Source organism: Limulus polyphemus, unplaced genomic scaffold (genome assembly GCF_000517525.1).
Source record: "Limulus polyphemus unplaced genomic scaffold, Limulus_polyphemus-2.1.2 Scaffold508, whole genome shotgun sequence".
Taxonomy (NCBI): Eukaryota; Metazoa; Arthropoda; class Merostomata; order Xiphosura; family Limulidae; genus Limulus; species Limulus polyphemus.
In genome coordinates this window covers 332,222-345,712 of record NW_013666118.1, presented here as the reverse complement: position 1 = coordinate 345,712, position 13,491 = coordinate 332,222, and the positions used below count along the sequence as shown (strand labels likewise).

General features: G+C 32.3%; 1 protein-coding gene across 4 annotated transcripts in view; it reads right to left on the bottom strand.

Annotated features, from left to right (window-relative positions):
• Positions 1-13,491, bottom strand: part of LOC106458747 (nucleolysin TIAR-like) — a 231,060-nt gene that overhangs the window by 213,210 nt on the left and 4,359 nt on the right. For 2 of the 4 annotated variants that reach the window (XM_022385056.1, XM_022385057.1), the window contains exon 1: positions 2,229-2,354. The exons of the other annotated variants lie outside the window; for them this stretch is intronic. In XM_022385056.1, coding sequence (XP_022240764.1) covers positions 2,229-2,273 — 45 coding nt within the window. In that variant the 5' untranslated portion in view covers positions 2,274-2,354. Of the gene's footprint in view, positions 1-2,228; positions 2,355-13,491 lie in introns of those variants that run through there. 4 annotated transcript variants of the gene reach the window in all.

Below are 13,491 nucleotides of genomic sequence, written 5' to 3'. Positions count from 1 at the left end.
ACAAGAGCATTGCCATATATATATATATATATATATATACTCTTTTTAATGCTGTAACAGTAAATTATAGTACTAAGCTAAGGATCTTTGAAAAAAACCGCGCCCCTCACCGTACATGTAGCCGTTTTAATCTGGTGTAATAAACAATATATTAGCAGAAGTATCGGCGCATGGCTGTTCACCCTTTTAATTTGAACATGTTTGGTGTATGTCGAGTGTATTTTGGCTGTAAGCATTATACAGTATCAACAATGAAAAACAAACAAGTGGAGAAACTTCATAACAAATAATTATTAAAACAGTGTACGAAATGTTTATACATGTCTAAACTTATGAATATCTCGAGGTGGATTAAACTTGTGTAACACAACGTTTGCATTAAAGACTAATATTTTATTCAGTTTCTGGGTTTGATGAAATTTGGTTTGTTGTTACACACTGGGCTGTTCTCTACCCACCACGAGTATTGAAACCCGATTTGTTTAATGAAATAGCAATTAACTCGTTAAAGTAAATTAAAAATTATACATTGGCATTTTATACATTGACCAAATACTGAAAATCCATTTTTTCTTAAGGTATTTGGAAATTCAAGATAAAGCAACACTTTTGCGTTCTATATAGCAAAGATGCGATTTCACACATAATCGTATATTCTGGATGCAAAGAACTTCATTTTTCTACACTCGAATCTGTCAAATAAATGAAGCATGAAGAAGAAGAAGAATTTCATGCTAACCTTACATTTTACGTCTAAAAACATTAACTAGACACGTATGATAACAATTCAGTTTCACACATACTGGGCTTCATCATAGTCCACTGGTAAGTATACACAGAAGTTCAACCTGTTTGACCAACTGACAGGCAAAACAAAAATTGCAACTGAATACATACAAATTAAGATACTAATCGCATGCATAATTGACCACGTGACATACGTGAAAATTAGGGTTAGAGTATGCACAATTGCATTCATCACGTCAATAACCCTCACAAGACTTCCATCTCCTGTTCGTTCGTGTTTGGTGGTTATTTAATTGCACATACATCCACAGAATGATTATACGAAACCGCAGTTTAAGGGTTTTTTCGTGCAGTTTATATTTGTATTCTCAGAATATTTTTTTTGTTTCACTAAGGCTGGTACAGAATCAAAATAATTTACACAAGTTCCAGCTTGAGTCTTATTTCGCGTGACTTTCTTTTGACTACTAGTACTAAACAGTTTAAATTTAATTTAATCAATATGTAAGCACACATGGCTTTAAAACAGCAGCAAACTACTACATTGCATAAATGAAGTTTAATAATGTTTCTCGCGTGATATTAAAGTCTGTGCATTTTCAGAAAACGCGCCCTCTTTCGTCAACTTTTAACATAATATAGCTCGTAAAATAAAATAAAGTTCTAAAAATCTACATAAAATATCGAATTTAACAATGGAGAGAGGAGTAAAAGTACAACTAATTTTTCCATAAAAAAATATCTTTCTGTTCTCCCCCTTCTATCGCCAAGATCAAAGTTTTAGAGAGATCAAATCTGGTACACTGACATTTAAATTAGCGCTTACAACAAATGTACATCACATATTTAATTAAGACTTATCTCCATACAACAGAAATAACACTATGCACAAACCAGTGTTCTGAATGATCTTTTTGGTTATATTATATGTATTATCGTATATGTATGTATGTATGTGTATATATATACACACACACACACACACACCACACCGCTACCACACTATTACAAGACTGCATGACTCACCAAATGCATGATTACGTACCCTCAGAAATTTGTCTGGACTTCATTCTCACCCTTTACCCAAAGTATCAGATTAACGATATACAATGATCTTCTTCCCCTGACACCTTAGACAGTTGGTGTATATTTCATATTCGTCTACCAATTCGTCTATCAATGCCACTGAGACATGGAAGCATGATAAACGCTTTACAATAATTTTGGCTCGTTTCTCAAATTCATATACAGTGAAAAAGTTATTATGAACAGCGTTAAAACACTATTATGCTAGCAGTCTAAGATTTAAAATCAGTTACTCGACGCCTTTTTTAACAAGAAAATGGTATTAAAGCCAAAATTCTTAATCTCCAATATTGGTGTATAGTACGTAGGTATTTACTATTAGTATTACGTCAATATTACAATACATTAAATGGTTAAACAATCGTAAAGCATAAGAACAGAAAACAACGTCCTACCCAGAGAACGAGGGGATTTGTTACACCAGTCCACTGGTATTGCATGTCAAGTTCTGTGAATGCCGAATACACAAGAATAGAGTGAAACACTCCGACCAAAATCGAGACACAGACTGCGCAGTGCTGACTCGTTCTAATATATAGGGCGTTGATGCACGACTATCACGAGACACTAGACAGCGCTACCATAAACGAATCACGAGCGTTCATTACACGTGCTCGGAAAATTGCCTTGCGGAGGAGATTCCATCACAAACGCTAAACTTGCTTTTTAGTTATGTTATTCGCCATTTTTTTCAACAACAACAAAAATAAAACTTTCGTTTACCCTTAAAGTTCAAACCATTCTAAGTATTTCTGGGATGTTAATTTATAGCATAATAAAGTTATTTACACTAAAAATAAATCGGAAAGTTGATACTGCAAACGAGCGAGCTTCGAATCCACGGCCTTCCTTCCCAAGTAGTATACAAAGAGTGGAGTATGTTAAATTAAAATTACTTTAAATATAAAAATCACAAAAATATATGTAAACCACAACCGATATAAAGTTGCGTTCGTAAGTAATGTGTTGCTACAGGAAATTGATCGCTTTCGGAGAAGGCATGTAACAGCTCTTTAAGACATAAAATACTTATACACACGGATCATAAATATAGTGTTCAAATTGGGGATTTAGAGCCTCCAAGAGGGAAATATTCCTTGTTCAGAATGACACTGCGGAAAAAAAGAATGTGGATCAAGTTGAGGAAAACAGAAAAACTCTTCAGAAAAAGATCTGCACTAAGTCGTCTCCCAGTTACAGTAAGCAAAGTTCTGTATCTTGTAATAAATGAGAATCCACGAACACAAAGGTCAGTGGCAAAAACCGTCCCTGTACCACAGACAACAGTATGTAATATAAACAAAAAATATATTATCTGGAAAAGCAACACAAATCACGTATACACAAGTTGCTTCCATTAAATATCCGTTCTAACGTCACATACCTCAAACGGCTGGAGAATGAAACAGGTATTCATGATATTCCATATGAAGACACATTGGTCAAGTCGCCTACTGCTTTCTGTGCATCAGAGTATTGAAATGAGCGGTTGGAAGCCGTCGTCCTCGTACACCAGTTGGATTATGGAAAGCCAGCAGGGAGAAGGAATGTGCTTTGGACATGACAGCCTTACAATGGAGCGTTTTGCAATGGAAACTACGCTTCGGGGTTTTCGTCAAGATGGACAGTTATCATACAGAGCATGATCGAGTGTGTCGAATAGATTATAATGACGTGGCGAAGCTCCAAAATCGTTTTATTGTAACTACTCAACTTATGTAAAACCAACAATGTTACCGCTTTTCTACTGCCAGAAGTCTTTGTTTACACTCCGTTGGTTTATAAGGGTGATACTCTTGAGCGGAGTGGTTACTTTATTTGTGAACTGTCAAAAGGTATATTTTAACTGTTAGGTTGTGTCATGTCTTCCTTTTTATTTGTATACGATATTCATAAGCATTTCCAACTCTTTCATTACGTTTCACCACAAGTATTTTACTACGTGTTTTATAGGTTATCGTAGATTTTGTTGTTTGGTTATTTATCACGATTTTTAAATGGTTCTGTTGTTACGATTGCTATTCATGTCGGGTTTTGTATGGTTATTTTATCTTAATCTATTTTACGATGGGTTCTCTTTATCTTGCCTTCAGTAGATCCTATTAATCTTATGCATGAAATAATTCTATCGAGAGTTTTAACTAATTTTAAACCTAGTTGATTATTTTATCATGTATTCTGTTAGAGTTCCTTAGTAACTTTTATTTATATAAATACTGTAACAGGATTTTAAATTTGTTACTTTGTCACGTATTGTTATGGTTTGTTACTAAATTTTGTTTATTATACGAATACTATAGCAGGAAATTAAATTGGTTATTTTATCACCAGTATGTTTATTTTCTTACATTTCTCTTATCAGAATACATATGCAATAATAAATAATTGATATTTTGATTACTTCATAGATAAAATCATGCATATGCTTGTTTTTAATAAAAGAGCCTCATATAAAGTTGTCTCATAACAGCTATTAATCATTTGTCTTGCAAAAAACAAACATCTTATTTTCACTAAAAGATCGTATCTGTATTTATATTTCTTTGTGCAATATTTCGTATTTTTCTTCACTACCATCAGTTTAAATGACACACCGACTCCTCCTTGCAACTGAATATCTCCCCTAATAAAGGCTTTGATATACACACATTCTACAATTATTTTTCGAAGTGAGACGACTGAAATTGACAGCATTTGAAAGAAACAGCTTCAATATAGTCAACTGCAGAAAAAAATGCATCTAATCAGTTGTGTACACTCCTGTGCTAACTAAGAGACCAGCCAGAGAATACATAAAATACCACTAGCTCACAGTTTACCTCTGCATCAAAATTCGAAACTGCGTTTTAGCCAACTAAGCTATTGCGTCAAGAAAAATCTCCAAATCTGTTTTTGTTTCAATTGGTTATTAAGGATGTATTTTAGCAGTGTGTGTGTGTGTGAACTGTTCCGATCACCTTTAAAGTTCAAAAGCGTCTACTGACCTTTTCTTGTTGTTAGAAATACCAAATTATTTTATAACCTACGGTGAAATACGTTTTGTTTCTTATTAAGTAGTGACAAAAATATTTTTTTACGATAATTACTTATCAACATGAATTAAATTATGGTTGACCGCGTTGAAATAACCGAGACCACAAAACAACATGGTTTAGGTATTACACTACAACAGATCGATCATACTCTTACGAGACACCCTATACATTAAGCCACAAATGAACCGTTGTTTTAATCAAGAACTAATTGTTATGAAATAAAAACTCCTATATCTAGAACTAACATATTATTTAATTAGGTATTCAATGAGAACGTATCTGTTATCAAATTAAGCAAAAAGATATTCATCTACAAACAAAACTATCTAGCCTCTAGAGCTTCAGAGCATTTTTGTAAAATTTCTGCGTCCAGTAAAAAATTTAGCCTATAAGTACTCATTTGTCCCAATAGTTAGAACTGTAACTAATGCTACAATTAATTTAGGCCTAGGTTAACTCATTGATTTTACTCACCAGAGTCATATGTTTTCCATACATAAGTCTTTTTTTGAGTTACGATTGGCTTAAACAATGCAGTGTGATAAAAGATTCTTACAAATAAGATAAGTTAAAATGATGTTACATGCATAATATATTGTATTTCTGAAGTTAAGAAATTATCGGTAATTATCAATAGAAAGTGCATATTATAAGCGGATCCAAGTAAGAGACCGGACTCCATTTTCCAATGTAAAAACAAAATCAAAGGAAAGACTTTAAAAAAAAATAAATTGAGAGAAAAGTAGAGATCCAAGTGGTAGAAATATTATTTATTTGTTTTCTCAGATAATTTATACTCGTATTCTTATATATAAAAACAGGGCCTAAACTGTCTTTAATGTGCAAAAGATGGTCATAAATAGGGATGCATGGGTAGTAAAATTTGGCCGAATACCGGGTCCGGGCACCCGGTTACTTAAGCTTCGGCCGGGAACGGGTGTCAACCGGGACATACACAAAAGTTAGAAACAAAATTGACGTTTATAACATCTAACCAAATAATCACCAACAGAACATTCAAGTTTTACTTTCAACGTTCAATGCCTAGCCCCAACTTCTCAAACCCTAACCCCTATTGTTCTCAAAACTCTCAACTTCCCCAGAAATATACTTATAAAGCCATGTCTGTTATCAACCCTTATTGTTCTCTCCCGACTTTTAGCGGGCGGTCAGTTTTTGTTGCTCGGAACACGTTTTTTTATTTATTTTTTTATAACTAAACCAATTATTGACTGTAACTTTCAGTACCGCGTTAGTTGCCACAAAGATTAGGCCTAACTTCGACAGTATTGTAACTTGGTGAAAAGGACTTCTTTAAAGATCTGTGGTGGGTTTGAAATCGATTATGATATTTTAGAAGAAAACATTATTTATGACTAGGAATGCACAGGTACCCGGTTTCAAGATCCAGTTCCGCAAATGAATGAAAGATCAAGAAGATTTTTGTAAGCCGATAGTTATTACCAAATTGATAATTGTTATCATCACTCGTGGGTATTCTTCCAAAACTGAATGCGTGCAATAATTCTGTTCATTATTGAGCTTTAACATTTTATGTGAATATCAAGATGTTTTCTGTCATTTGATGAAACTGCTTCTACTATCCTTTAAGCTTATTCTTAAAATGTGCCCTATTATATGCTTTACGTGTACACTATCAAACAAAGAATGTCCTATTTATAGAAGCATCAATAAAAATCGAAAACAAACATGTATAATGACGTCCTGATGGATGCTTATGACAACATTTGTAGTAAATTTTAGTTTCCTTACAAATTAATTATCTTAACTAACTTAGCTAAGTCTACAAAAGCAGCATCAGAGCTAATTTACATTTGTCTCGATTTTCTTTGCCGTCATTGTCCTTAACATTTTTAAATGGCACTAATAAATCTCCAAAATTAGTGTAGGTTTTCTTAATACCTACTACAATAATGCCCATATTCTCGATGGTACCAGAAAGTATTGGTCATTCCCATTTCTTATTGCTAACTTGCAGGTGAGAGTGACCGTCAAAAATCAATGGTTTCAAGAAAGGTTCAATGCTTTTACATTTGTTACGATGTTAATATTTTCTTATAGAGTTTTTGTAGCATCATAGTATAACGGTTTGCATATTTATACTTTAGGATGTGTACAACTCAGTTCCGTCCACCATACTGTATTGTACAGTGAGCTGCTTGCTATTTACACGCTGACCTTAAGTAATGTCAGAACACAAATAACAACATATGTAAGCATAACACCATATATATAGATAGATAGATAGATAGATTGGGTTTCCTAGAATTAGCATCTGCTATTATATTATGTTTACTTATCAGCCGCAGAGTAAAGCCTATTGCATCAACTACCCAAAAATGTGAGTCAGCGGAAGCTCTGTCAAAATCTAACTCTGCCATGCTTAAAAGTATGCTGATGAAATCACCTTCACTCTGGTATGCTTACAAGTACTAATAAAATAATCTAATATATATATATATATATATTGCTTTTAACTAACTGCTTTTGCACTGGGCTCATATCTAAAGGCACAAAGTTTTTTTTTAACTGTTGATGCGAGAGTATTTTGCTGGCTTCAGAATGTTTTATCCACCATTTATTTTAATTAAAAATTTTTTTTGCTTTTATCTAACCATCAAATGGTTTGGGCGTAGCCTAGTATTTAGCTTGTCGGGCTGATAGAATAGTTCGGTGTTTGAGAAATTGTGTGACTGAATATGATCTGCATTTTCTTTTATTTTTTCAGCTGTAGACACGTTATAAGTGTAACAGTCAATCCCATTAGTAGAATCAATGAGCCAGATAAAGCCGTTGTGGAGGCGAGTGCTGTTTCCCTCTAATCAGTAGTTCAAAACTAGAGACAGCCAAATGTGAATCCTAAGGGTATCTGATTTGCTGTATAACCCACGTGCACGAAAGGTTTATTTGGTTTGGTTATTGTTATGCATAAAGCTACACAATGGGCTATTTGTGCTCTGCCCTCCACAGATATTTAAACCCCATTTTTAGCGTCATAAGTCTACCGACTTACAGCTGAGCCATTGGGGGCTTGTTCAGGTTGATAATTCCAATTCTAAACATTAAAACATTATCTTGCTTTTCAATCGCTTTCGTGTAAAATATATTCGTATCCGAAAACACACAGGTACTATATATTTGTATTTTAACAGAATTACCGTTTTGTATTGGCAAGCAGTTTTCAGAGTTGGTAGATTTCTGTATTTAATATATTTGCATAATACACATATAAAATAAAAGAATAAGCGTTATCATTCTTATTAATATACATTATCGTTATCTTATTAATATTTGCTTTGTGATGTCATGCGCTACTCGTTCCATTTGTAACACTGAGAAGTTTAACTTTGTTCCTTTCTCCAGGGAAAGCAAATAAATCGCTACTTCTCCGCGAAAATAATAGTGGTATTTTACTTACACACCAAAAAAAGTAGGAAAATCAAAGACTGTTACTTTTTATTATTTCTTCCGCCATTTCGGCAACCGCCCTTTGTTAGGTTCCACTTCAGGGCTTAAACTTATTTATATGTTCATATGAACATAGCATTCGCACTGTACCTGAGCATGAGGCCAACAATATTGATTTAAAATTTAAACAATACTAAAGAAGTTACGGTATAAACGTCGAAAGCTAGCAAAGAATTATAAACCAAATAGGAAAACCTTTACAACTCATCCAGTGGGGATTATTTCCAGGTAGATGTAGATTGGACTGTGTTTGTATGTCCAATGGGGATTATCTCCAGACAGTTGCTGTTGGGACTGTTTTTATAGATTCAGTAAGGACTATCTTCAGATAGTTGTAGTTAAGACTGTGTATATATATGTTTAGTGAGGATTATCTTCAGATTGTTGTCATTAGGGTTGTTTGTAGGTTCAGTGAGGATTATTTATAAGAAGATTTTGTTAGGATTGTATTTGTTCGTTCATTGAGAATGATCATACAGTTTTTGCTAGGACTGTGTGTAGGGTTCACTGAGAATTATATGGAAATAGTTGTCAGGAGGTTGAGAGCTACTTAATGTATCTAGAGATAATCCCTCTTGAATGTATAACCATGGTCCTAACTACAAGTATATGTAGATAATTCCCACTGGACATATAATAGTAGTCTTAATTACAGCTATAAGGAGATAGTCCCTACTAGACATAAAAACACAATCCTAACTACAACTATCTGAAGATATCCTCACTGCACATACAAACACAGTCCTAACTACAACTATCTGGAAATAATCTTCACTGAATATATAATTAAGTCCTAACTACAATTATATGGAGATAATCCCCACTGGACATATAAACAGCCATAACTAGAACTATCTAGAGATAATCCCCACTGGACATATAATTACAGTCCTAACTACAACAATCTGGAGATAATCTCCACTAGATATATAAACACAATCCAAACTACAACTATCTGTAGTTATCCTCACTGGACATGTAAACACAGTCCTAATTATTACTACTATCAGCTTAAAGACCTTTCTTACAGAATTTGACTTGACAACTCAAACCTTTTATTTTACCATAAGCTGCTCAGTCATTAAACTACAAGTGAAGTGCAGTTTCTGGATAAGTTGCCTTTTAGAAATTATATTTAGTCTTGTATCAAACAAAAACAACAATTAATAACCAAAGAGTTTTGGTTTCATATTACCTAGTGACACAGAGAAACAAGAGAAATGAAACATATAATGAGAAGAGTAGAATAGATTAACATGAATATAGATAAAGTATATGTTAAACACAATGACTTAGTTTTCAGGCTATACAAGTTTTAATTACAAAGCCAAAGGATGGAGAGACATTTCCTTGAAAGTGTAACAGTTTTTTTTTACAGAAATGGTTAAAAAAAGCCATTAAATTTGTCAATAATTATCTGATCAATTATAAGACCTTAAGTATTTTTTGGTTATTAATATTAAGAAATTTTTAAACAAGATCCAGAAATATTTTTTAGAATTTAAATTTAATAAGTGAAAAGCTGGCAAAAACACAAAAGTGTACTTAAATGAGGTGTTAGAAAAAAGTTTAATTTCTTTTAAGAAGTCTTGTGACAATTTTAATATATGGTAAATAAAATATTAAGCTCTAGGCATCCTGATATGAAAACTTCATTATTTCCACATGAATTGAGTACTACTTTTGAGCAAGACAATGGAGATTAGAGGTGTTAAGAGTTGATGCTGATGATTTCACTGGAGCCAATTTATTATCTGAAGTAACAACACAGATAAGAAATATTCCCATAGGAGAAAAGTAACTGTACAATAACCAATTATTTGTAACATATACATATGCAAATGCTTTAATGCAAAAAATGCAGTTAATCACAAAATGAAGTATACTTTATATACTTACACATATTGACAAAATAATATAAATGATCATAAAAATCCTCGTACTGACATTCCTTCTTAGTGAATCCTAATCCATAGCTTCTGAAAGGTCTGTTGGGTACAAGCATACTCTCACTATTGCTTTGCACGATTTCAATGTTGTTGAATACATCTTAAAAATTCTTTGTAAGCCTTTCGTCCAACTCAAAACTGTTGTTTTGCTGGATTTTTTTTCATAAAGTTATGATCTCTAATCTAAGTTTTTAACTAACTCCTTCACACATTTGCTGTTAAATCTACAAATCATAGTTCAAATCTCCTAAATGTTTAAATTTCTTCCTTAGCTTGGCACATTTATATTTTGATATCTTCTTTATAAAATTTCTTCGGCAAGCATCCCTCTTTTCCTTTCTCTACTTTAGACACACTTACTTAGTTAGGGAAGACCTTATTTTTTTTATACAAATTAAAATTATGATAAAAAAAGACCTACTATTATAAGTTAACAGTATGACATACCTAGGGATCTATTGTTCTTTCCAATACACTTACATACAAGATTCATGTATGTTTTAATCTTGCTTGTATTCACATGTGTGGGTAAGCAATCAATCTTGCTAACCAAACAGCATCAATTATTTTTGCCCACAAGCATTTATTTACAACAGATTTATTGATGTTTTAGTCTCCTCTCTCTACATTCCTGGTAACACAGTATTCTAACTAAGATTGTGTTAGTAATTTCAAAGTTCAAAGAAATTACACTTCATTTCCAGAATGATGATTTTCAAATGGGAACTTTAAACTTGTCCAGAATGGAGGAGTGTCACTGATATCACCTGATTTTTTTTTCACAGTGTTGATACTTAGCCAAACTGCAAGTAACTTCAGACAGTATCTAACTTTGGCTATAAAAACGTCTTATGATTTGGTTCAGTATTTCTATGATTTTTATAAGTTGTTAGATTTCAAAACTTTTATTGAGAGACTGTTTGAAAAAAATATAAAAAAATACTTCTTTCTATCTTAAAATTTAATTTTTTTATTGTTGATAAGAAAGTTTCATTTTATGTAACCAGTAAGTTCTACCCTTTAGTCTCTTGGTAAAGAAAATTCACATCTCACAAATATAGCTTTTTTTTTCCAGAAATTAAAAACTAGTTTATTTATGTGCCTTGTTTGAATACGACAAACTTAATAATAAAAAAATTAGAACTTGGGTCATCAGAATAGTTTGCCTACCGTACAGTGAGTAGAATAAGATGAGATGTCAACATTCAAAATTTCCCCCTTTAATGATCATTAATCTTTTTTCGAACCAGAACAGAAGGATATAACGAAGTGCTCCTGAGATAAAGGTCTGCAAATATAAAATTCTTGATTTTGTTATTTCACTTTTTAAACATGATACAGATGTGAAAGCTGTCAGAATTTTATTAAATCCCTAACAGAAATACAACAGAATGCATTTCAGATCAAATAAAATTTCAGGGAGAGAATGCTTTAAGACCCCCTTAAAAGGGTCAAAATAACAATAATTTTGATGGGCAGTTTTCAAGAAGAAAAAGGTCAAATATGCCTTTCCTACACTTCCCTGAAAATGTTTAGATATTCAAAAAGTTGCTAGAAAATTCTTGAAAATTAGAAATTATACAAGTACACAACAATAAACATCTTTTTATTTTCTACCTGAAAGTTATGCTAAACAAAATACACCTTTGTGTGTGCATTTTCAATAAGTGTCAATTTCTAATATGCTAATTAACATTACTGAAGATAACAATCTAAACCTCATGTGATATTAAATGTGGAACCTAAAGAGAAATCTTGGATAATGGAAAGTAATCTATGTAGCATAGGGACAAAGTGCTAGTATAATAAATTATCTGAAATATTTGTGAGCAATCATTTTCAATTAAACATTTCTTTCCTAGAAAGAAAATGTTTGTAACATATAAACTCTAAAAATGCTATTTATTAAATTTATTATGAGAGCATCCAAGTACTCATAATATGAGCATTTAGCAGTGACATCACTTTCATTAAGAGTTAGATAATTCTGTTCTACTTTACATCATCGAACTGATCTTTCTTTGTTGCTACATTTAAAATAGGAAGAACTTGCAAGTCCTACTCGTTCATGTAGAAACTCAAGTGGCCATCAGTACTCTTTGTGCAACTGTACCTTCAAAAGGATCATGTATTTCATAAATATAATATTATGCCATAAATCTTATTCAAGCAGTTTTAAAGTTAAAATTCATTAACACTTCACTATAATGACATAAAGGTTGTTTACCAGTGTAATTAAGGCCTCTGATGTCTATGCTTAGTTCTAATTAGCAGAGTCCCATTGGAAACTTTTATTTTCATATCACTGGCACATCATAAGTCCAATTTTAATTACCAAGTGAAGTATTATATGAGCTTTCTGCAAATGTTCAGTTTAACTGAAAATGCTGTAACTCTAAAACTATTTCACACAAAAAACAAGAAAATAATGCATGTACTTGCGTATAAGATTTAAGTGAATCATTGTATCACTGACACAAAATATTGACTCTTATGATTTCACTCATAAAAATGTATTTCAACAAAATACTAAGAACTTATAAACCACATAACACTCACAGACCAGAAAAAAAATTCCTCTTCAAGACTTTTTCTAGGAATGAAGTTTGCACCATTTCTCTTTTTTCCTGCTTGGAAAACCCTATGTATTTTTATATTCAATCTCACAGCAGCAAAAAAAAAGCCAAAGCTCTCAGCCATGATTAGTAGAAATTGTGAGATTATGTACATATATAGGCTAGTATGTTGTTCAATTACAGGTTTTACTTAGTTTAATAAGTTCTGAAAAAAAAAGAATGTTTGTGCTTAATATGTACATTTTATTCATTTAAAATCATTCACTCCAAGGTTTTTCATTAAGCAAAGCTGAACTTAACTATTGAAAGAAATTTAACTGAGGAATTTGTTATGAATTATACAGAATATACAATACCACAGAAAAAAATATTTGTTGAGTGATGCATGAAGGAATGATATACTCACAAGATTAATATAAATACCAGAAATACTATGAAGAACCCACACTGAGTAGTTAGATGTGCTTTTTTCACACAGTTTTTTTACTATTTTACAACTATGAAACTTCCCCCCCCCCCAACACACACACAATTAGCACATTATTTCCTTTTTACTTACTAGTTTACTTAATAGTGAAATAACAAATATACTTGTTGCTGACACGACCA